At 38.9% G+C, this 25592-nt stretch overlaps 2 protein-coding genes across 3 annotated transcripts; one reads left to right on the top strand and one right to left on the bottom strand.

The window, feature by feature from the left end:
* Nucleotides 1-752: 752 nt before the first annotated feature.
* Nucleotides 753-11630, bottom strand: LOC135343818 (neurogenic locus notch homolog protein 1-like). The gene is made up of 25 exons (XM_064540832.1): nucleotides 11446-11630; nucleotides 8541-8612; nucleotides 8272-8345; nucleotides 8043-8132; nucleotides 7297-7389; nucleotides 5453-5548; nucleotides 4141-4239; nucleotides 3964-4068; nucleotides 3815-3910; nucleotides 3646-3741; nucleotides 3389-3484; nucleotides 3213-3308; nucleotides 2873-2968; nucleotides 2706-2801; nucleotides 2559-2654; nucleotides 2401-2496; nucleotides 2208-2303; nucleotides 2064-2159; nucleotides 1906-2001; nucleotides 1757-1852; nucleotides 1595-1690; nucleotides 1447-1539; nucleotides 1167-1355; nucleotides 997-1108; nucleotides 753-942 (listed from the first exon to the last, which is right to left on the bottom strand). Coding segments are annotated over exons 1-25 (2370 nt in total). The 5' UTR covers nucleotides 11544-11630; the 3' UTR covers nucleotides 753-941.
* Nucleotides 11631-11730: 100 nt separating this feature from the next.
* On the top strand, nucleotides 11731-25049 carry LOC135343822 (tenascin-like). 2 transcript variants are annotated; one of them, XM_064540836.1, is made up of 21 exons: nucleotides 11731-11900; nucleotides 12562-12696; nucleotides 13454-13554; nucleotides 13611-13703; nucleotides 14108-14203; nucleotides 14257-14352; nucleotides 14501-14596; nucleotides 14812-14907; nucleotides 15948-16043; nucleotides 16196-16291; nucleotides 19501-19596; nucleotides 19654-19749; nucleotides 19848-19946; nucleotides 20418-20513; nucleotides 20625-20720; nucleotides 21407-21499; nucleotides 23569-23667; nucleotides 23725-23919; nucleotides 24085-24177; nucleotides 24726-24825; nucleotides 24892-25049. In XM_064540836.1, exons 1-21 carry the CDS (start codon nucleotides 11821-11823, stop codon nucleotides 24923-24925), a joined length of 2082 nt encoding a protein of 693 aa, XP_064396906.1. In that variant the 5' UTR covers nucleotides 11731-11820; the 3' UTR covers nucleotides 24926-25049. The 2 variants fall into 2 exon arrangements, with proteins under 2 accessions (XP_064396906.1, XP_064396905.1); XM_064540835.1 differs by having other exon boundaries at nucleotides 24889-25049.
* The last annotated feature ends 543 nt before the right edge of the window (nucleotides 25050-25592 follow it).

Genomic DNA, 25592 nt, shown 5'->3' with positions numbered 1-25592 from the left:
GCATTTTGATCATAATGAATACACTGGGATTATGTTGTGGACGTGTAGTTTTGTTGTTTGCATGCAACCACTATATAGTTGTATATAGTTGTACATGCAACAATTATGGATGTTGAGTTGCACTTGATAGTGCATATTTAATAACGGTGTTACATAACTATGTACTGTCTGGCCGCCTACTTTAGAGCACCTGTTGCATACCCTCTTCTCTTTATACGCCCGTGGTACTATTATTTCATAAACCTCGGCCTATAATCAGGGGCGCATCTAGGATTGTAGGTATACGGCCCCGGGGTGCTGAGGAGATAAAAGGATTGCACACAATAGCTCTCAAAATTGCACTCCCATGCAATTTTAGAGTCGTGCCCGCTCTGCATGTGATTGTATAGTGTATAAATCTAGAAGTATACCCAACTTTTAGAATTAAATGTAGAATTACAGCTATTAGTCTGTTGGCAACCATGCATGCAGATATGATCTGAATGTGTGGCAGGGCATAATAATAATAATAATTATATCGTATAATTATGGTTGCATGTCTATAATGAATCAGCCGGCAAACAATGGTATGATGATAAATAATGATATACACTATAATTGTATGGAGGCATTATAGAACTTCTTAGACCATGCAATTCCTTTTCCTCAGCCTGAATCTATAGTCAGGTATTATAGTTATCTCAGTGCATGCAAAAGATATATATATATATATCGCACCCCATTGACATTTAGCACATGCGTGCAACAACAATTATATCCACATGACTCTAATATAAACAAAGACAGTTCCATAATTTCATCACTGAAAAAACGTAGATTAATCTGGCACAAATTTAGCTATAAACATCATGGCCAGTGGTTTGTAGTAATTGTACTGTATATATAATTACGAGAGCCAATTGTAGCACTATCAAGTTTCGATCAATGATGCCATCACAGAATCTGAAGGTATATATGAATGTTACGTTCAGAGATATATATAATTATAGTTCTTACCAGCTGCGTAGCTCACAGAATGATCCAGAATAACCCAAAGCGCAAATACAGAACCTCGTGCTTGAAAAGGAAACACATGTTCCTCCATTCTGACATGGTGGTGCACATTCACCTAATCATGCATGAGTTGTCGTGGAAGTTGATATATAATTATTACAGTAGTAATATACCTTGGTCACAGCGAAGCCCACTCCAGCCATCACTACATGAGCACGTATTTGGTGCAGTACACTCTCCATTAGCACAACCCATATCACATTGTGCTTGATTGCATGTAGCACCTTCCCATCCCTGAGCACACGAACAGATTTCAGGTGCTATACACAGTCCACCATTGGCACAAAAAGGGGAACATATCGCTGTAGTGGAGGACAACGGTTAACTTCGATCAGTGCATGCATATCTAATTTATATACACTCATGGATAACATGCCACCATAATTCACTTACCTTCATCGCACATCGGACCTTTCCATCCCAAATAGCATGAGCAATCGCCTTGTGAGCAGTCTCCATTCTTACATAGGTCACAATGAGACGAGGCTGGCATATATCGATATAGTTTGACCCAATAATGTTATAGTGTATACAATTATACCTTCTTCACATCTAGAACCAATAAATCCTGATGGGCAAGCACAATGTCCAGGTGAAATACAAATTCCACCATTCTCACAGGAAGGGATACAAATAGCTGCAATTAAGTTTATAAAAACACAATGCAATGCAATGCAATGATGTGCATGTATATTAAGTGCACCTTGCTGGCAATGTTGTCCCTGCCAGTTTTCAGTACAGTTGCAACGTCCACGTGCAACACAGTGTCCTCCATTATTGCAAGGTGGGGAACAAACAACTGAACAAAATATTAGTAGCATAACATGTATTAGAGGGTCTCAGCCAATAAACCTTGTTCACAGTGATCTCCACCCCAGCCATTAGTGCACGTACACGTTCCTTGTGATGTACAATGTCCTCCATTTTGGCAAGGTGGAACACACACAGCTAATATATGTGTATATATATACAATCACACTGGTAGTTAACCTGAATTAAATATACCCAACCTTGCTCGCAGGTGCTACCAGTCCATCCCGTAGTGCATTCACATGTGTGGTTTACAGTGCAAACTCCACCATTCTGACATCGAGGACTACAGATCGCTGTCAATATATACGATTAAACTAACTTTTAGCAAGTCATTTGCTAACCTGTTTGACATCTATACCCACTCCAGTTGCTCGGACAAGCACAGTATCCAGGGCTTACACATCTACCTTCATTTTCACAAGGTGGCATACATTCTCCTAATTATCATAAATACACCTGTGATTAACTGAATTGGTACAATGCGCGTGCACAACACGCGTGTATGCATGGATTCCGATTTTATGCCCTTTATACCTTGTTCACATGATCTGCCGGTCCACCCTATTGGACAGGTACACACTCCTGGCTCTTCACAGTGGCCTCCATTCTCACAGCCAGGGTTGCAAACAGCTGTCCATGCATAACAATTGTGCATGGTGAATGCAGTATGAAAACAAGTGGTAACTGCTTACGTTGCTCACAGATGATACCCTTCCATTGTGGAGAGCAGCTGCAATAATTTGGAGCAATGCACATTCCTCCATTGAGACATTCATTTGAACATACAGCTGTAGGATGTCGTCAGAATAGGGTAATGCTTGTCATGTGATGCTTCTTACCTTCTTCACACTGTGATCCCCTCCATCCATTAAGGCAGAGACAGGTGCCTTCTGGTCCACAACGTCCACCATTCAGACAGGGTTGAACACAAGCAGCTATAATGTTTATGTATATGCATGTTTATCAGCAATAATCTATAAAGTAATGTCCGCTATAATCCACTCACAAGTTTCACATATATTGCCTGTTACCCCTTCTGGGCAATTACACTCTCCAGGAGCAATACATGTGCCACCATTTTGGCACAGAGGAAAACATACACCTGTTGAATAAATAACAGTATTTGTTGATTATTACTGCCAAATTTCAAAGAGCATACATTTCGCGGATTGACCTCAAACCTCGGTTTACTTTGTAAAGACCTCGATTTTAGGGGTGCATGTGGTTGTTTGAACTTATATCCAAAATTTCTGAAATGCTTATTTTGAGCAATCTGCGAAATTATTTGCTGATCGAAAATTTGATGCTATAATACAGTATTATCACTGTTTATAAGTAATATATACCTCTCTCGCATCTTTGTCCCTCCCATCCATTAACACAGTGACATAAGTTGTGTCCTACACAGCTCCCTCCGTTCTGACAAGAACTACTACATTCCGCTATAATTTATTGCAAAATTTATTGCATCATATATATAATAATGAAAAGGATCCGGAATAGCTATGCAGACAAGCATTACCTTCTAAACAGTCAATTCCTGTCCACCCTTCATTACATTCACAAGTGTTAGAACTTGTACACCTGCCATTGACACCACAGCTTGGATTGCATTGTGCTACACTCGCCGTGTGAATCAAAATTATGCATGCATCTTTATAATAGTACATGCATGGCATGAAGTTCAGTTGTACTACATTGTACAAATCCCATACTCACTATATAGCCAGCATGCAGGGATCTATATTCAAACACTTGATGTGGTTTACGTGTATGTACCTTGTTGACACGTAGATCCAACAAAATTCTGTCGACATCTACATCTGGATGGTTGGAAACAGTGTCCACCATTTTCACACGGTGGGTCACAAACAGCTGAAAAAGAGTGCATGTTAGAAATCTATATAATAATAGCTTTATCTTTTTGGTTGTCTTTTTATATGCTTACCTTGTTCACATGATTTGCCAGTCCACTCTGTTTGACAGGTACACACTCCTGGCGCTACACAGCGACCTCCATTCTCACAGCCAGGATTGCAAACAGCTGTGAAACAAATCAAATCTATATACAAGCAGTGGGCATTCAACATCACCTACGTGTTTCACATCGATCTCCGGACCAGCCTTCAATGCATCGGCATCTATCCATCGTTAGAAGACGATAACACTCACCACCATTCAGACAGGGAGGGTGGCATACCGCTAATGATAATACATGAATTGTAATTAGAAGGTATTCACATGCATGTCGAGATATTTATTTAGCTAATTCACCTATTTCACAAAATTCTCCTTCCCAGAGTAAAGTGCTGCACTGACATGTGTTTGGCTCTATACATTCTCCATCATTTTGGCATGGAGGTGAACATATAGCTGCAGAGTCCACAAAGCATATACAGTATATTGGTTTTTAATAGTGTGGACTATATATCGTAAGACATCTAAGGCGACCCTTCCAAATATGTGACACGTGAGTTTAGGCAATTTTTTACTTTTAAATGCCGCTGCGTTAATGTCACGTCCTAAATGTAGCCACACCCTAGCCTCAATTTTACTCCACTGGAAAGTAGATGTTTTTAAGTGGCCTGAAATCGAGGCAAATAGACTAAGTATAGAGCTACCTCTAAATATGCGACACCAGGACTTCAACACAATTTTTAAACCTCCAAAAGAAGTGACCTCTGGCTTTAAAAAATGTCGCCTTAAGTGGAAGTATACAGACATCAGGGGCGGATCCAGCAGGTAGCAGAGGGTGCTCAAGCACCCCCCTGACCTTGGACATTAATTAATTATCTTTGTGTCTCACTCATTGGTTGATGGAAGTCACTCAGACTTGGTACTAGCTAGCTGAGTAACTGTAGACCCATCTAGTACAGTAGTATCTTTAAAAGCTGTGATAAAAGCAGCACTGCAGTGCAGACTAGGCTTGACAAGAATAGAGTGCAGTACAACACTTGCAAAATTATCAATGTCTTTATTATTGACACCGCACCTACCGGAAATAACGTAAAAAGGGGCGTAACCCCGGATTTTCGCGCGCTACTGTGCGCGTTTATTGAAGAAGACTCTTACAGCACCTGCCTATCACTTTTTCTAGATCTGCCACTGGACATGCACTGAATAATAATTACCTTCTATGAACGATTTGGGAGTGTGGCTGCCAGAGGAGGTCCGACAACCGTGCGCCTAACATTAATGTTTGCTGAATCAGCATTTTCATAAAACTTGCCTTTAGAGGTAGGTGTTGCACTCTTCTTGGACTTAGCCCTCTGTCTTGTATTGTTAGGTCTAGTTTTAGTAATAGGAGCTCTAACTCTCCTGTAAAGGCAAGTTTTATTAAATGCTGATTCAGCAAATATTAATTCTAGGCGCACGGTTGTCGGACCTCCTCTGGTGGCTGCATTCCACATTAATTTCTATATTTTTTATCACTGTACTGCACCCCTAATCGTCACATGACATCCAAACCTGTTCAGCATAAGTATGTAGTTGTATATAAAGCTACATATGTAACGGATAGCTAGCATGAGCCGGTTGAGACAAAAATTGTATGAAATTAAAATGCAGGCCCTTTTATATAACTTACGTTCACTGCAACTGAAGCCTGTCCACCCTTCAGTACATTTACACTTCTCCGGTTCAATACATTCTCCTCCATTATGGCATCCTTGTGTGCAAATGGCTGCATATAATTATTGAGAGTATACGTTTAACCATAACATGCACACGAGGAAAAAATAAGGTGATAAAGAATGACTGTATGCACACATGCAAGGCTAAAAACAACTCTCCCATGATATAATGGAGAGACCATGCATATTCAGGGTTACATTCTTTATGGTCAGGGCATTTGAATGCCATGTGTTATTATGGTACAGTGCATGGAACCCTCTATAACGGACACCTTTGGGGAACAATGTTTTGGCCTTTATACAGGGGTGGCCTTTGTTGACAGGTTGTTTTGTACACAAACTGTTCATTTGGGACCTGGGTGCTTGGCCGTTATATAGCAAGCTGGCCTTTATTCGGAGGTAGTTATTAACAGAGGTTCCACTGTATATAGAATGTCTATACAAATACAGTAGAACCTCGATTATCCAGACACCGTTTTGCATATAGGCAGGCTTAATAAATATTCCGGATAATCGAATGGATAAACCACGTCTCGATCTACCTGATAAACAGCACTGAGTTAAGGTTAGGGTATTGTGGTCACTCATGAATATTCATGAGTTTAATTATGTCAGCTTTTTCTCTTTTGCAGATTCAAAGAAGTCTGCTGTACTTATATTATATGATTATCAACTCTATTACTATTGTTTTGTGTAAGAATGCCCTGATTATGAAGTGCATGAATGAGAAAAGAGGGCATCAAAACCGCAAGTATATAGACTATTTTTTGCGTCAATTTATAAGAGCAGTAAGTACTTTCAGCAAGTTTTATTGGTATCTATATGTAGCTAAGTACCTTCCAGCCAGATGAAGAGATATCCGTTGTAAAACTTCATATACGGGCGAGTAAAAGCTAAGAGTAGACAGCTAGTCTAAAAACACGCTGATTTCCTGATAAACAGGGGGCTAGCTCCAACCAGATTGAAAATTTCTCTTCGTCTGGCCCGGGACAGGCATTGACTATTAGTTGAATTTTGACCCTATGTAAAGAAGTTTTCCAGCTGGATAATCGAGGTTCTACTGTAACTGAAAGTTCTACTGTAACTGAAAGAAAGGTTGTAGAAAAAATTATGAGAGATATGGCGTTTAGCTATATAGATCTAATTATACATTTTCAATTCCAGACTTAGTGATGGAGGGGGGAAGCTGTAGTATTTATGCCCCACCCACCCATGCCACCCATTGGATAGAACCACGGTATTGGGCTATGATTAATTAAGGTGAGTGGCTTTATTGAAACACAGGGATTGTATACAGTGCATGTCCACTAGTAGACTGGAAACCACTCCCCTTCTCTCGAGAGAAAGGGACTGGCAAGCTGCTGTGTTGAGAGTTGTCCCAGTGCATGAAGAATGTCACGCTGACACAAGAATGTAAATGTCACAAATAGTCATGTGCCACCGCCTACAACGCTAACTATCACTGCACAAAATATTATCGGCTTCGAGTATAAAGTACATCACTGGCGGTCTGTTATCGAGGCTGAAATAATATCACCCACGCATTACGCATTTTGTGGTTTGTTCTAATTGCATTCCAACGGGACAACTCTCAACACGGCGACTTGCCAGTCCCCAGAGCGAAGGGAGTGGTTTCCAGTCTAGTCCACTAGTCATCGGAAGGGTTTTTTTAAAATTATACACCACTAGTCTGTCTGGCTAAGAAAATGTCACTTACCAGAAAGGATCCGGTAAACCTATTATACATAGCACCATAAGTATAATTTAATTAACCCGTAAGCGATAAGAAGCATATTACCTTTTACACATAATTTTCCAATCCATCCAATGTTGCATGAACATTCATCGGGAGCTGTACAGTCTCCATGGACACAGTTTGGTGTGCAGATAGCTGTATGATTATAATGTTATGATAATAATTATGAGATCTACAATTATATATAGCTAGACTATAAATGCATGAGGCGTGTTTATTGGGATGAGTGATCTGTCTGTCATCATCAATGCAGGAAACGATATCTGCTTTTGGGACTCATGATTCTATACCTATATACTTTCACGCGAGATTACGCAAAAAGGTAGCTTTTACATATCCTGTACATGCAAGCAGAGCATAATGCTTGAATGTGCGTACCGGTCCAGCTGGAGCCAATTAAAAGTTATGCGTAGTCTTGCAATTGATTGGTGATAATCCTGTTAGGCTGTATACAGCCCTGCGCTAATTATTCTTGAATAAGAGGCAGTATCTTGGGATCTAGAGGACAAATTGTTATTACATCAGTTTATTTCTTATCAAAAACAGACTGAATAATAGGTGAGAATGAAAGTGAGAATAAAAGTATGAATAATAATATTATGATTGAATAATTAGCTTGGGCCTACTGTGCACTCATCTCATGTATATACTGTATAAAATCGTTCACATTAATTCATGCATGGCAGCCCAGAACATATATAGACACTGTCTTTTATATGCAGTTATATACTACGAAATAATTAATACATTTATGTACATTGTGTACATCATGCATGGTGCATTGATACCTTTGAAGCAGTGGGGTCCTTCCCAATTGGCAGCACAGTTACATCTATCTAGGCCGACACATGTTCCACCATTAGCACACCAGCAATCGGCTGCATGAACATAACATTATTCAGTTAATGGCTTGGTATTTAGGATCTTGCACATAACATTATAGTGGCCCCATACAATTTGCTTGCATGCTAAACATGCATGTATATGTATAATTACGATCACAATAATTATACCTACGTTCACAATATGGAAAGTTTGAATAGCCCTGACAGCATCTTTTTCTTTGGAAATATTTCACTCGGGTTACAAATCTGAATTCGTGAATATAAATTTGTAATCACAATGTCTGAGTATTATACTTGCATGCATGCATATTTATGTGCATGGTATACGTCCTACTGACTTGTGCATTTCTGCTGAATTCCTACTTTAAATTATAACACACATCATGCATGCATGTTACAATCAGTATAATTATATGTTAATGCATGTATTTTGTGGCTTACCGGTTTTTCCTAGTACGGTATGTTTCGAGCCTGGAGAATTGTCTAGTGCAAATATTGCTCGAACCTGTAGACCTGACATGTACATGTATATATGCGTATATAATTTAAATAATGCCAGATCAGTGACAGCAGGAGCACGCACATGAGCTCCTGGTGGCATGCAAACTGACTATAATGTTGGCATAATGGGCACATTTTTTTTATGGAGCATTGAAGTACGTGCTAAACCCTCAGCGGTTGTAAATTATTATAAAGTCTCACAATCGGAGTGTTATAGGTTTATATAGCAATGAAAAATCTGTGTGCACATACGCACATCTTGGAATTTCTGTTAAAATAGCTAAAACTAGCAGGATTCGGTTAGGAATTGCACATGCACAGACTGATTTTTGAATGCTATATATAATATATGTACACATAATTCTGGTCAAAAAGTGATACCGTATTACTAGAATGTTTTGCGAGCATCAAGCATATGCAAATTTTGTGAGGGTTGATCAATTCGCAACAAATCGCAAAACCTAAATGATCCTTGCTATATAAAGTTAGATCACAAGAGGTCAAATTTTCTACTGATTTGGCTCATTCGCAAAGGTTTTTCACCAGCAAGTTTGAAATCAGCAAAAAGGGGAGGACCTACAGAGAGGTCAACGTTCTCAATGGCTGCTTTTGGCCTTGGACAGCACAGCTGTTTTCTCGCTACCAATTTGCTAGCTAGCGTCGCATGTGCACACTTAATCCCTCAATCCTCAATCGACAAACTTATGTGTGAGAAAGTCTAATACATGCATGTAGTCATACACAATAACTGTACATATGTATACTGATATAAACTAAGTTAGTAACCATAGTAACTTTTTTGGAGAATTAGTTGTTGAGAAAGTATTTGTGGTCAATTTGTTGCTTTAATTATAATTGATAACCGCTTTGTATGGTAGTTCCTAAAGCCTCTTTGTTTTTAAAGAACGATTATAATGACCCAGTATAGTACCACTGCCACATTGTTAGATTTCAATCCATGTTTTAAGAGCACATTTTTCTCTCCATTATAGTATAATAGGTGACTCATTAACTCATTATACCAATATTTCCTTATGCTTGTATTATAATAATGCATGCACACATGCATGATCAGATCAATGTACCCCTGTGCAATCCAACAGAGACTCTATAATTCAGTGGCAAATCTAGAAAAAAAAAAGGGGGTTCCAAACTAACGAGCGCGCAGCGTGAGTAGTGAAAGTTGCATGTAGCCGCAATATTTTTGAGGGGTTACACCCACTTCCGATCACATCATAGACACTGTATCAGTATATGCATGGTCACACTCAGAGGAGGTCCGACATGCGTGCACGAATCACTATAAGTTCAGTGGTCATTGCGGTCACATGATATGTCCAGGCCAAATGCACTAGCACTTGTAGTTATTCGTGCACGCATGTCGGACCTCTGGGTCACACGTTGCACAGTAAGACTATAGGAAAAATCCCATTCTCAGCAAGGGGAAATCCCATAATATAGACTTGCGTAGAGCTAGTTAGCTGCTACCATAGATATAGAAGAGTAAGAGGGATTGGTAACAGAAGCAGTTCACGTGATCATTTTACATTGAATCTGCAGTAAAACCTCGAAAACTATCCGCGTTACGCCCTATAAACGAGGCTATTTTGCCGGGTAACTCGCTCAAAATAAGAAAGTTGTGTTTTCTCGAGACATAATCTTTTTCAGCAATTTATAACACGCCCAGTCTGTGAGCCACGTGTTGTACTTACTAATGACTGACCACACCCAGTAAAAAGGGACATTCCAGTAAAGTTTTAGGCGAACAGCTGCTATTTATAGTCTTGTATTGCTAAAACGTGTAAGCGTGCTTGTTATAACTGCTAAAATAGGTATAGACCTTTAAATATGAGTGAGTTGCACAGACTGAGCATATATGCTTGTGGTATATTATGCACTGTGTGTAGAAATAGGCCATCAGCTTAGCCTCGCCGGACCACGCCCATCTACAAGCTTTAGCTTCTTGACACAGCCTCGATTAAACTGCGGGTAAAGCGGATGTTACACGAGGGTACTTCCGTTACCAATCCCTCTTCCTCTTCTATCTATGCTGCTACGAATAGTCAACTAGCTAGCTAGGCTAACCATTGACTTTGAACACTCTTTTGGCAGTTGATACATCAAAACAACAGGTACAATCATGACAATAGCTACAAAAACTGATAATTAATATATAGCTGGTAGCTGTACTAACTAGCTGCCATAATGGCTAGACTGAAAAGGGGGATCCATGGCACCCTGGGATCTCCCCCTGGATCTGCCACCGTAACTAGATCTACATGTACATATAATAGAGTAGTATAGTTTTGTATAAGACTATAATATGATGCAGACAATGACTAGCTCGACTGTGTCAGTGTTAGAATACAAATATCATACAAATATCGAATACAGATAACCTCAATCTAGTAGATCTAGCCCTATAGACTATAATTATGATCAAAGTGAACAAGAATAGCAAGCATGCATGCATGGCGATGCAATTGCAATACTATATATAGCTGGCAAGACAAGGCCTCGATATAATTGCCTCTATATTGTATGATGCTATCTATGCTTATTTACCCAAATGAATGTAATTAGCTAGAATGTTTCGATGTGATGCTAGATATTAATAGCACTGCATGCTGCACTGTACAAATTCAGTATCTATATACAATGTAGTAGTATATATATATATATATATATATGCATCATATAAATCGAAAGCTACATCAGTGCACAAGGATCAAGAGGGGCTAAGTATAATTACACGTATAAACGAGTCTAGATCTGTAATAATAATTACATATAAGAATAATAATAATTTATTTTATGCACACGATCTACACAGTAGTCTACTTACTCCTGGACTTCACTGTTTTGACTTCCACTTGAACTCGCGTCCTCAGATATTAGAACAACATATAGAACACAAATACACAGTCGAACTTTAACATCCATATCGCTGCTAGAGACTTATATTAACATCAAGTGCAGTAGATCAGTTGACAGAATTGGATACTGATGACGTTTGTAGGCTATAATTGTCTTAATACTATAGATCTATCTACTGCTGTATAGTTTAGGGTAATTTATATAGCTCACTGACAGGAAATGGTGATAATAAAAGTTGCTATAAAACGCCTAGTGAGCAGATCTAGCTAAAGTCTGTTTTTAAAGCAGATCACCCAGCAAAAGAAAGTGTGGAAGCTAATCTATAGATCTATACAAGTCAATCATGGCAAAAGGATTTTGTCTCCTATATATATCGTTCATTATTGGTTGTATCAGTTGGACAGTCACTGCTCAACAATCAGAGTAAGACTCACTATTATAATACTATATAGATCATCTTGCATGCAACTCTAGTTAGACTATATATGTATGGCACTGTTCCTCTTTATTGGTTTCGAATGCGAGTCTGTTTCAATTGGAAATTGCAAGTTTCCGTACATTGCGATCGAAAGACGTGCCGCAAAGAGAGCATTTGCATGCTGTTTCGTGCTTTGCAGAAAGGCATTTAGGCTTGCATGTGCAATGTCATTCGCAACCAATTAACCGTGCATTTGAAACCAGAATATTTATAGCCTTGTCAGGCTATGAATCTTATACCTGCATGCAGGCATGCTAAAGCTGTGGTTAGTCACAACGATTAAATTGTACAGCTATATATATATATAGATATAGTTCAGTAGTTGATCTGCCATCATCAGTGCATGGTTCTTGTGTGAAAGGGGGGTTTCATGGAACCCGTCTAGATCTGCCACTGTACGCAGTGCAGTGCATGCATGTGCACTACCTGCAGCATAACATTTTTTTATTAGTAGTGGGAATAAAGTAAATATGCCCCGAAGGTGAGTTGCCTGTATATATAATGTATATTGCATAAAACACGAGGATTCTCATGCTATATATAATTATCACGACGCCCATTTAAATTAATTTTATATTATTATATTGATAACAGTTATTATTGTAGGGGTGTTTGTGTTCGAGTCAACCATCGGCAACGCTCTAGGCAAGTCAGCACCTTAAGGTATTCTTTGAGGACTGAAGGCTACACAGTAAAATGTGGTTTTTGGGGATGGAGCAGGTGTTCACGTTCTCGGCAAGTGTAAGTTAATATTTACCAGTACTCACACCATGTATATACATGCAGATTATAATAATATTCGGAAATCAGACACTCTCAAAACAATTTGCACTTGTTCAACTTTGTGCATCACAATGAAGCTATAATAATATAGGCTTACTTACACCTGTCCTTCAGCCTTGATTCCAGGCCCTTGGGAACAGGGCCTGCAGGTATTCACTGTTTGCAATGTATGAGTAGAATTAAATTAATACAAGTTGAACACTCTGTATAGATTAATTGGGTGTACAAAACCCACGTGCATGGTGGTTATAGTTATTAATAAAGACTCCATGCAGAGGCAGAGTCGACAACGAAGTTTTAAAATAAATTCTGCCACTCACTAAAATGTTGTGTGGAAACTATTCATGCTGTAAACGCAGTGCTATGGCAGCCAAGATAAGATTTAGAATATACAGAGACAAACAGATGACTACTATATATATAACCTGTGGCTACCCACGCGCCTTGAGTAAAAATGTTTAAGCCATTAAACTAGGATTGGCAACAGTTTTGTAGCTTCTGCATGTGAACGTTTTTGGATACTATAGAACACAGGCATATACACAAGAAAGGCCCAAAAAACTAGCTTTGCATGCAGTTATAGTTTCGAGATAATTATATCAGTTGGACATTCCATCGTCGACTGGTATATAATTATTATCTTTACAAACACTGCCAATTCTAACACAATCATTCACATTTTACCGATTTCACTTGTAATAATTTTTGCATGCAGGAAATATTCCAAAACAGCGTATAGCACTACATACTATACAGAGTCTTACCTTGAAAACTACTGCTGTCCTGGCTACACAGGAAGTGCTTCAAATTGTATTCGTAAGTATTTACAGTCAATGTAAATATGCATATGCATGCACATTATTATGAATCAGCTGTATGTGATCCGGAATGTATCAACGGAAAGTGCATCAGTTCTGGAATATGCTCATGTCATAGTGGGTACGAAGGACATCGTTGTGAGACCCGTAAGTATTATATTTTATATGACTATATAATTTTGAAGCATATATAATTGTAAAATGTGCATGCATGCAGGCTACTTCTCACAGTGGTAATGCACAATTATACCAAACAGCAAGAGATATAATTACTTTGGAATTGTCCGGGTATATAATTATTTCTATATCATTATAGCGCACGTTATATGATGTCCGGAATGTAGCTGCATGCGAGCTATATACTGCTTATTTGGCTTATTTGCAAAGGTTTTTTCGTTTTTTTACATGAAAACATTCTAATACAGTAGTCTACATCCATTTTGCCTGAACTTTGTATTTATCTTTGGTCAAGTTTCATACATCCCAAGGAATTATAGCTAGAGTTTTAATTGTCTATGACCTGTCATCTTTTTCAATATACATACATGCAGCGGTATGCGTGCCAGGGTGTGACAATGGTGGTAGCTGTATTGCTCCAGGAGTGTGTCACTGCCTTCAACACTATAGTGGACCTCAATGCCAAGAATGTGAGCTTTATAAATAATATTATAATTGTGAGTCATTATGTATTTTATTTCAGCTGAATGTAACCCTTCATGTGAAAATGGTGGACACTGCACTGCACCAAATACTTGCTCTTGTACAGCAAGTTGGAAGGGAGAGTATTGTGGAGAAGGTATATACTAACATATGCTGAATGAAAAACTTGCATGCTGGAATAATTACTACAGAACCATGAGTATAGAATTTTTGGTTGGTCAAAGCCTAGCATCTACCAAATTTTGTATCAGTATAATTATTATACTTTTATTCATTACTTTCAGCAATATGTGAGCCAGCATGTCAAAACCAAGGTCGATGTACTTCTCCTGATGAATGCCAGTGCGCTACTGGATGGGAAGGAAATCTTTGTCAGCATGGTAATCGGCCACTTACATATATATATATATATATATATTAACAAAGCGTGATATTGTTAAAGATCGTCTTGTGTCTTGTTGTGTAATTAGCTGCTGATCATAGGTGTCTGATAAAGTTTGGTAGATTACTTCAGCTGACTAAACACGCTTTTAACCATTTCTATGCATGATTACGATTGCATTATGACACTGAGTCCCATGCATGCAATATACAGCTGTATGTGCAAATCCTTGTCAAAACGGAGGAACTTGTGTGGACATTAACACTTGCTCATGTCCTACTGGATATGCTGGCCCTAGTTGTGAAAACCGTAAGTATAATAATTATATAGATAATTATTATTGTACTGTCTAATCATTTTTGTGGCAAATTATCAAATGATGATTAGTTACAGTACTGTAACCCTGCTTTACGAATAATGACGACAATCTGGCCCGTATAAAATGGAGTTTAATTATGGAGACACAGTAGACCGCATGAAACATTGAGCAAAATGGACACCTTGCTCCTATTTGCATGCAAGCAGCCTCATACTGGATCAGCAGAAAATCATTGCTGAGATATTTTTTATGCAACCTATAGCTGCATACAGGGCTTGCCTCTGCAGTATTTTCAAAGCTTGCATTTCGTACTGTCCCTATAGGTTCGCTATAGAAGTAGGAATTGATTCGTGAAACTTAAACTTGTTACTATACGAACACCTCTCTGTAACAGAGCAAAACTTTGTTTTGGGTTTCCGTTATAATTATAGAGGTTCCACTGCATGTATAATTATACCAGGCGGCATCCCTAATGGTACAGTGGAACCTTCATTAACGACCACCTCCAAAGAGCAACCATGCACACGCTATATAACGGCCAAGAGCTCAGGTCCGGATTGAAACTCAATGACTTCAATGTAAAGTAACCCAGAGATCTGAGCAACCTCTCAGGAGCGACCACCTCTCTACTCCATATAACGAGCAGCTTTCTATTCCCCAATCAGCTTTAGCAATAACCTCCCAGAACGGACAGCCCACACCCAGAATTAGCTGCACAATCGTGAAAACCTAGCTGTACAGCCTTTTCAAAGCTTGTATGAGCTAAAGAAGCAGTTAACAAAGCTTCAAGATTCATTTGCAGCAAGAAATGGCTCAGAGAGTAATACATATAGCTGGCAATCGAAACCTCCCAAGGAAGATCACCTCTCTATAACGATCAAAAGGCTGTTCCCCAATGGTGTCCGTTTTATGGAGGTTCCACTGTATAGCCCAAGCATGCATGGATATAATTAATTATAATACAGTAACCTAATAAGCAATCAGTTGCTTAATGCAGTCATGCATGCTCGCAGTCATATTTGTTTTACAGCTGTCTGCTCACCTGCTTGTGAAAATGGAGGCACATGTGTAGCACCTGGACAATGTTCATGCCCTTCCACCTATCGTGGAAGTACATGCAGTGAACGTAAGCATTGTATATACATTATACCATAGATAATTAAGACTTTCTATGCTCTGTTATCTTTGATTATACAAACCATTATAATTGTAGCATTCATTATGCATAAACATGGCTTAATGTACTTGCTATAATCATGTTCATGTACATGGATTTAGCAATCTGTGATCCCCTATGTGAGAACGGAGGCATTTGCACTCAGGAAAGGACGTGTCACTGTGCTCCAGGCTACGAAGGACCACTTTGTGAAGAAGGTATTATAGTTATAATAGGCACAGAGTAGGAATGCACTCCTGGTTGACAATACCTGTTTTTTTGCTCATGGCCAATTGACTGCAATTTAAACGTCATACTGAACCAAAAAGTACGTCGTAAGTATAGAGTTGAGAATGAGTTTAGACTAAATATTGGCTAATCAAAAGACCTTTTAACCCTGAGAAGTGCTTCTTTGATGAAAATGAAAATCTAAACAGAAACTTAAGTTAAGTGAACGCTGCATGCTTTTGTTTTTTCTAGCTGGAGTAATTTCCGTTGAAAGAAAAGATCATATATAGCTCATTACAAAGCGCTGCATGTAGAGTGGAACTCGACCATTACTGCACTGCATGTCTGACTCTGTGTTGTGCATGCATGGTAGTATAGCTTTATGCCCGCCTTGGAGTATAGATAGTTGAGAGGGGCTCAGGGTCTGCCAAATTAGCATTTCTTGCAGTTAAATCTATAGATCAATGGTATATATATATGGCAGAGGTACCTCGATCAGGCTTGATTATAGGCTTGGTCATGTGCAAAATTCAACGTTAAATTCATTGTTGCGCATGTGACTAATTAACGCCTAATCGAGGTACTCATGTCAGACCTCCTCTGGGTATATGGTAGCCAGAGGAGGTACGACATGCAGGAGCAATTAGATGTAATTGGAAATTAATTGGAAATTTTGCTGAGTCAGCAAATACGTTTAGATATAGCATTTGTAGAGCCTATGGCTAATAAAAACCACAGGCAGCCATTACAAGATCACTTTATGTAGCTAGCCTGTTAGTTCTCAGGTATAAGGTCACTGCATTGAGCATCAACGTAGCTACACATATTTTGCTGACTTGACAATATTCGTAGCACGTGATTGTTATGTAATAGTAATTGCCCTATTTGTTGAGTTAGCAAATATGTATATGTGTAGCTACGTGATGCTCAATACAGTGACCTTATACCTGAGAACTAACAGGCTAGCTACATAGAAGTGATCTTGCAATTGCTGCCTGTTGTTTTTATTAGCCATAGGACTCTACAAATGCTGAGTTTTCTGTATCTGAACGTATTTGCTGACTCAGTAAAAATTACCAATTAATTTCCAATTACATCTAATTGCTCCTGCATGTCGTACCTCCTCTGTATGGTAGCGATACATTATAGAATGGCTGACAGAGCAAGTTTTTCGACAATGCTTACAATTTACTTTTCTTAGTGATAGTTTAATGTGAGTTACCATGGTAGAAGCACAACGTATATAGCCAATCTCACGTAGAATTTATAACACTCACACCATGATATACTACGAGGATTGATGGCAATGTAAACCATCTGCCTTCGGGCTTGGTGGGTTTACTGCAATAGATCCCTACAACAGGGCCTTGGTATAGCTATAATTGTGTCACTTCTAAGATGTATACAGTAGACCCTCGTTAATCTGGTCACCCTTGGGACCATGCAGCTTGGCCGGAATAGCAAGGTGGCTGTATCTCAGGAAGTAGCCGCGGTTTAAAAACGACCTTACCTCGAATCTAATGACTACTTTTGTGGTTCTTGTCTCGAGGATAATGAAGGATAAGGAATCATTCTGTTCTCTATTTAAGTGTAATCCAATTTTATTTGCTAAACCACATGCACCTAAAACATCACATCCGGCCGTAATATACGTATAAAATTACATTGAAAACCTTGTTCGGGACAACAGCCAGCACTGGCCGGTAAATGGAATAGCGAGTGGCCGTACTTTAGGGTGAGTTTTGTGCAGTAAACATATAGCTAGCATTCCGTGCCAAACCAAATGGCCGGTATATCGAGGTGGCCGTACTTCAGAGAGCCGGAATAGCGAGAGTCTACTGTAGATCAAATAATTTGCGAGTATATACTACAAATAAGAACAAGTACATAGCTGTGACCACAAGGGCTTTAACCAATGCGTAAAAGTACGGCCACGCTTTAACTGGAGTCTATAGTCTGCAGTAAGCTAATTATGCCTCGGTGCACATGCGCAAGCGAGGTATACGGTATAGTGTGTTTGTGTGTCTGTGTGTGTAGACTATTTCAGCTGCTCAAGGATCAATGAAGTGCAAGTAAGAGTTTCTATAGGCTTCTAGTCATGTTTTCTTGGCTTGCTATTTGTGGATTTGTAAAATAAAATTTCGTTCTCGAGTTAAGCCTAGTTTTGCTTACTTGGAATGCCATTGCAGCCTTTTCAGAAGAGTCCGTAGCAAAACTTGTTCACCGAGTGTTGCTACTCTACTTAGTAGTTAGCTCTGTACTAGAACGCTAGCTGCAAGAGTGAGAAGAGAGCTGCAAGGCTCTACTGACTTGCAGCCATTAATTTTAGACTTGAACTTTTGGCATCGATAGTTTTTAACAACAATCATGGTTGATCATTACCCACTATTTGAGTTTCTCTGCGATTGCATGCAGCAAAATTAAAAATGTTCATCATGATAATTATAATCAATGTGTATATAAAAGCTAGCTATTAGTAGTTTTATGTTATGTAGCTTTGGCACCTCCACCGAGGCATCAGCACCCGCGGTGCTTTCATTATAATTATTATAGTTGAAATAATGTCTAATAATAGAGATCAAATTTTTAAACTAGTTTTTGTTTGACACATTGATTATGGGATGCCTGAAAGACATTGCAGTGCATGAATGTAGCATGCAGATCCAAATGTTTTGAGCAGTTGGCTGTAGCTAGCTGTTGCTGCTGTGAGCTGTATTAAGTACGAGCTGTGACCCTCATATTAAACTTCGTAGCAAGGCCATGCAAGGGAAGAAGAACTTCCAACAGCTAACAGGAATTTTATTGCTTGTGGCTCTGGAATAGGGGGTTGGGAGGTGTCAACCCCAGCTTAATAGCTCGTCCTTATATAAACAAAATCAGCGAGACTGTTAAGGTTCTATCTTATTATATCCGTTGTTCTATTCAGTCATGCATCCTATAGCTACAGCTAATTGCCACATGATTGCTATCCCTGACATCAATAGTTACCATGGATGTAGTTAAAGAAGTGAGACAATTTACGTAATTATATCATGCGCACTTGGGAAATATCGTGATTAAAAGCACTCCTCCTCTTGTGCTACATGCCCTCGGACAGTGCTTTTCATCCCGATATCCCTCGTGGCCTTGATCATTTTATATCTACACTAATAGGCCGAACATTATTAGTGGTTATGATAACACTGTTTGTTATACGCAGCCGTCTGTTTCCCACCCTGCAAAAATGGTGGTAACTGTACTGCACCTGGCTACTGTGGGTGTCCTCGGGAGTGGGAAGGAATAAGATGCGAAGATCGTACGTTTTCAATGTTTACACTATAGTCTATACATAATTATCATACATTTTTCGCAGCTGGCTGTTCTCCTTCTTGTGCTAATGGTGGCACATGTATCAGACCTGGGGAATGTCATTGCACTACGCAGTGGACGGGTGATAATTGCCAAGATGGTATGATGAAAATTGGCGTGCATGTGCGCATGCATGCAACATTGAAATCATGCAGCATCCATTTGCTATATTTTATTTTCATGTTTCCATGCTTGCAGCTGTCTGTAACCCCACTTGTGGGAATGGAGGTCATTGTATCAGTCCCGGTCACTGCGAGTGTAGTGGGACAGGATTTCTGGGCTCCCGATGCACTGAAGGTATTAAAACTACTTGTTATTTAAAAACACCACGATGTCTCAGTGGCTGCTTATGTTAGTTTGCATGTATGGAAAAGAGTAGGAAATGATTGACCGTGCATGATTGCTGTTGAACAATGCCAATAGTTCATTAACTATAAGGAATGCGTAACATCGATGCAATGATTGGTGCAATGGTTCTGCTCAATCATTATTGACAGTGGAAGTTTGTAGCTATTTTATCACTCTCCATGCATGCATGTGTGGCAACTACTAAGTAGAATAGCAGCATATTTTGCTACAAATGAGCCTGATGAGTCTGCAATGGCTTTCATAGTAAGCTAAAGTATCCATTTTTGCACACACGCACATTAGCACACTTACCGCATACCTCTTTTGTGCATGCACACTGAGGCATGACAATGCCGAAATATCGGTATCTATGCATGTGGCCCATGCCTTACTGCATTATAATTATTAATTTTAATGCAGCTGTTTGCAATCCTGCTTGTGCAAATGGTGGTGAATGTGTGGAGCCAAATGTCTGTCAATGTTTGGGTTTATGGACAGGAGATCATTGTGATGAAGGTAAATTTGATCCAGTATGCTACGTACATGCCATAGTTTTATGACATGAGCCAGTACAATAATTATATAGTGAATAAAAATTATATCTGCATTTGTTCTATTGTGATGCAGCTGTATGCAATCCTCCATGCTTAAATGATGGTGTCTGTGTACTACCTGGGCAATGTCGTTGCTTGGATGGATGGACAGGACCTCATTGTGCGACAGGTATCATAATGACGTGTAGCTATTATTATGTCCAGTAGCCACTCCTAAAATAAGTATCACAAAACTGACTCAGAGAAGAGTTTAGTGGGCATTTTTCACTCACATCACTCTGCATAATTATATGATTACGGTTCATACACTTATAATAGTGAAAACATTTGAACATATTCTTCCCTATATAATTATAGCCTCAATTTATGGTTGCTAAAAATGCAATTTGGTAAATTGCATCTAGTATTTTGTCAGCATTTTTGGTTTGTAAAACAGTCACTGTGATCATTGTGTCATTTTATATGTAAAAGGTGTTAGCTAGTGCTTAGCAAGTCGCTTGCATGCCATGATGCTGCTTTCACCAGACCTTTTTTAAATTATGCTGAATGACTATCAAGCAAAAAAATAAAGCCTGGCAAGCCAGAGTGCTCTATCACAATCAAATCCAGATTTGAACATACTAGCTTGCTATAGAGAACATAACACGGAGGTATCACTCAAACGCGCAATATGTCTGTTTTTTTCTCGGTTCATAAGCATACCCTATACAATACCAGGTCGTGTTTTCAGGTCAGTTCAAAATTGAGCTGGAAACGAGGCTAGATAATTTGCATGCACAATGTAGCATATATATAGTGATTTCCTTGGTGGTGGACACCTTAAAATTATATATACAAATTATTAATGTGTGCTAGAAACGTGTGAACCTGGCTGTCTGCATGGAGGGGTCTGCGTTCATGGTATGTGTGAATGCCAAAGTGGATGGACCGGCCGCAACTGCAAAGAAGGTAAAACTAGCGTAAGCATGTACATAATACGCCCTCAGCATTGGTTATAAGCCATAATTACTAGTCAATCAGTCAATAACTATAACGTTGTCATAAGCACATGCATTAATGTGATAGGAAAATTTGACGAGCACTTTATTTTGGTGATATGGCAAATTTAGTAGCAGAGGCTTAATTAAAAAACACCAATTCGTTCAAAGGAATTTTTGCCAAATATATCACTCACCAAATTTTCCTTTTATAATGATAATATTTTCACAAGTAATCTGATAAAACACGAGGTGAATGAATGATTACTCGAGCATGGAAATCTAATAGTGGGTATTATAATTATGAGACAACTGAATGTATATTCACATTCCTATATATCCCACAAATAATAAAAGTGAGTGTTTTTATACTGAAAAGCAATGGTTTAAAGTTTAGGATAGGAGATGGATTCTCTCTCCATGCAGAGGTCCACTTTCTGTATGCCATATACCGTATAGCGTGAAATTTTCGAGGCACTTATATTTCGTGGATTGGCCTCTAAAAGCCATTTCGTTGCACAATGTTCGCAGAATGACTGCTTACCGGAAGCCACGCCTTTAAATATTTGCATGATAGCAGGTAATTCTAATTAAAGAACAATTTTCCTAGACTTAATTTTCGTGTAGAATTCTAACCCACGAAATCCGCGAAAATTAAGCCCCTCAAAAATTTCACGCTATACGGTATACAGAACTGACCATTGCACAGTACAATAATTATGCCTCGGTGCGCATGCGCAAGCGAGGTATACGGTAGTGTGTTTGTGTGTCTGTCTGTGTGTCTGTATAGACAGCTGCAGCTACAGCTGCTCAAGGATCAATGAAGTGCAAGTAAGAGTTTCTATAGGCTTCTAGTAATGTTTCCTGGATTTTAATTCGTGGATTTGCAAAACAATGCTTGGTTCTCGAGTTTTGCCTACTTTGCTTACTTGTAACACCATTGCAGCTTTTTTAGAAGAGTGGCGTAGCAAAACTTTTCCATATAGTGTTGCTACTCTACTTAGTTAGTATAGTTAGCTCTGTACTAGAACACTAGCTATTGGTGGCTGCAAGAGTGAGAAGAGAGCTGCAAGGCTCTGCTGATGCAGCCATTAATTTTGACTTGGACTGCACCGTTGGCATTGATCCTTTTTAACAACAATCATGGCCGATCCTTACTCACTCTTTGAGTTTCGCTGTGATTCTTCCCAGAGGAGGAATGCCAGGATTAATAGGGTCACGTTTAATGAAAGATTAAACATTCTTGTTCTGGGTTCTTAACCGTTGCTGAATATAGCAGCTTCTGTTGTTTATTTGTCTGTTTGGAATGCTTACTATACCTATAGATCTATATCCAGTGCAGTAAGTCAATACATCAACATTTATACCCTATATAGCCGCAGAAGTGAAGAATGCAATAAAAGGTCAAAGGGTTGCAATTAAATTCTGGATCTCTTTTCTCAAGCTGGTTCGTCTGGGGCGCGATAGCTCAACCGATTTCTGCTGTGATTATAAAGAGGATCAAGCTATATTGGTGGTGTATAAATCCAAGGGCACGAGGGTGAACTCAGTTTTATATGTATAAGACATAGGGCCACGTGGTAATGACCTTTTGACCCTGGCATTCTTCCTCTGGATTCTACCTGCATACAGCCTTAACAAAAATTTTCATTATGATGTAATGTGTTTATAAAAGCTATTGCTAATAGCTATAGTAACTTTATGTTATGTATAGCTTTGACACCTCCACCGAGGCATCAGCATCTGCGATGTTTTTATTGGCACTGCATTTCCTTTGATCTCAGAGGTTAAAAGGCAACAAATAGTACTCGTTTAGTCTATTAATCTGCTATATAGGAGGACTTTCGCTGGCATTTTTAGCTTAGCCTGATATTGCTTTGAATATTTTCTGTCATTCTTGGCCTTATAAGACGCTACCTTCCAGCTTCAACGTCTCTGAGTTTCAGTTGTTAACTCAAATGCTTACACTCGCCTCATGACACCTTGTGTCCTTCTATAGCATACTGATAACTGCATGCTGTATAACTTTCATGTATATAGCGGTTTGTCTACCAAATGGCTGTTTGAATGGTGGACGGTGTATTTCTCCTGGTCATTGTGCTTGTGATGTAAACTATGAAGGTTCAAGATGTGGAATCCGTGAGTATTTCTACAGTTAAACGTGCTTTCCTTAACATGCATGTACATTGTATTTAGAAAAATGCAGCATTAATTGTGTTCATGGTGCGTGTACGGATGAAAATACTTGCGATTGTAATTCTGGCTGGAAAGGAGAACGATGTACAGAAGCCATTTGCTTTTTACCTAGTGGATGCTTAAATGGTGGACACTGTGTATCTCCAGGACACTGCTCTTGTGCTTACGGGTTCGATGGGCTCCAGTGTCAAATCAGTAAGCACCATTTTAGATCTATAAACTATAGATCAGCATGACTAAATGATGCATATAATTTTAATTATGTTTCATGTGAACTATCTTATGAGGGAGAAGATAATAAAGTATGGCATATCAGCTGCATGTTCACTATTATAATTAGATCTATGTATGACCGTGCAGTTGATTGTGCCACATGTGGTGCTCATGGAACGTGTTTGAGTGATGGTTCATGCCTCTGTGCTACCGGCTACACTGGTAAAACTTGCAATGAAGGTTAGTTGCAAACATGATAGTGTAAGGGGGCACTTCCAAACTACTTCTGCATTTCTTGACGTTAATATTAACCCCCCCTCTAAACGTCACAAGAATTCACTATATGAGCATGGCCTGGGGACGGGCCACACCCATCTAAACAGTCACACCACAGTTCTAAAACAGCCACAGTGCTTCTTTGATTTACTTTTATTGCTGCCTTCATTATTATTATTAATGCTTCCACTTGTCAATAAATGATTCATACTTGTCTGCATGTGAGAACTTTCAACAAAACAGTTTTGCCTCAGTGACATGGCTAGTTGCAAGTCACACCCTTCTTGACATGCCCTGGAACTTTGTGGTCAATACTAACGTCATAGCCCAAGACCCCCCTCCCTAACGTCATAATGACGTTAAGAAATGCAAAAGTAGTTTGGAAATGCCCGACCCTAAGTATTGAAAGGCGTTAAAGACGTCATTTCAGTGCAGCTTCAGTTTACACTGCGTTACATACTTCAACAGTCTAAAGCTCAACATTAATTTATCCAATGTATCTATATTTATAGGTATTTGTCTCCCTCCGTGTGAAAATGGTGGAACATGTCTCCCTGGCATTGGTTATTGTGTATGTCCCACTGACTATGCTGGCCACAGATGTGAATATTCGTAAGTCAAGTTACGATTAGCTGTCATTTATTTATAATTATGATATGCATCTTTTATCTGTAGTAGTGATTACTCGGATTCCGCAGAATATCAGGCTTAAGAGCCATGCAGAATCATGGAACATTTGAACTTGAATTGTTATAATGCAGTAATAATAATTGTTAGCGTGTAGCAAAAATAATGTAGCCATGATTTTGACACAATCAGATTGTAGAGTTCTCTAATGTCATCATCATGCACCTACATACCATACATGTACATGCATTTGGTGAACACCTATACATAATGGTGTAACGGTGATAAAGAAATGTGTGCGTGATATACATGCATGGTTTGAATGCAGTTACTATACAATGGCAGGAGTTCACTCCTGACAATAGCCATCAAAAACAGAACAAAACTACAACAAATTTTTTTTCATATCTATGTACATGTGTAGCAAGCTAAGTGGTTTCTATATGCAGCAAAGGGTTTCAAATTAGTGCATAAAAATTCGTGCCACAAGCAGTTTATTGGCCCTTGTAGTAGATAATGATCTCAGGCCTTTCTCATAGCCTGTAATAACTATTACATGCATGCATGTACATACTACTTGAAAACGCAATATTATAATTAGCAAAGTATAATTACCTCTACCTAATTACCTCTATGTATAAGTTTTTTAGCATACTAGGCCTTGGCAAATTATGCCTCTGTATGCTTTTGAGCACTGCCCCAAATTTAGCCTATCATGCTTGTCGAAAGAACCCATTATGCTCCACATTGAT

The sequence above is a fragment of the Halichondria panicea genome, chromosome 11, assembly GCF_963675165.1.
Source record: "Halichondria panicea chromosome 11, odHalPani1.1, whole genome shotgun sequence".
NCBI lineage: Eukaryota > Metazoa > Porifera > Demospongiae > Suberitida > Halichondriidae > Halichondria > Halichondria panicea.
This window is presented reverse-complemented; position numbering and strand designations above follow the sequence as displayed.

Excerpts from the sequence above, each read along its gene's own strand:
- LOC135343818 (XM_064540832.1), bottom strand. The coding sequence starts at position 11,543 with ATGGATGTTAAAGTTCGACTGTGTATTTGTGTTCTATATGTTGTTCTA. Across the intron at positions 5,549-7,296 it reads TGGAAAATTATGTGTAAAAG|CCATTTGCACACAAGGATGC; the intron begins GTAATATGCTTC and ends AATTATATGCAG. Across the intron at positions 2,002-2,063 it reads TGGTAGCACCTGCGAGCAAG|CTGTGTGTGTTCCACCTTGC; the intron begins GTTGGGTATATT and ends CACATATATTAG.
- LOC135343822 (XM_064540835.1), top strand. The coding sequence starts at position 11,821 with ATGGCAAAAGGATTTTGTCTCCTATATATATCGTTCATTATTGGTTGT. Across the intron at positions 13,704-14,107 it reads AGGACATCGTTGTGAGACCC|CGGTATGCGTGCCAGGGTGT; the intron begins GTAAGTATTATA and ends ACATACATGCAG. Across the intron at positions 24,178-24,725 it reads TGGTAAAACTTGCAATGAAG|GTATTTGTCTCCCTCCGTGT; the intron begins GTTAGTTGCAAA and ends CTATATTTATAG.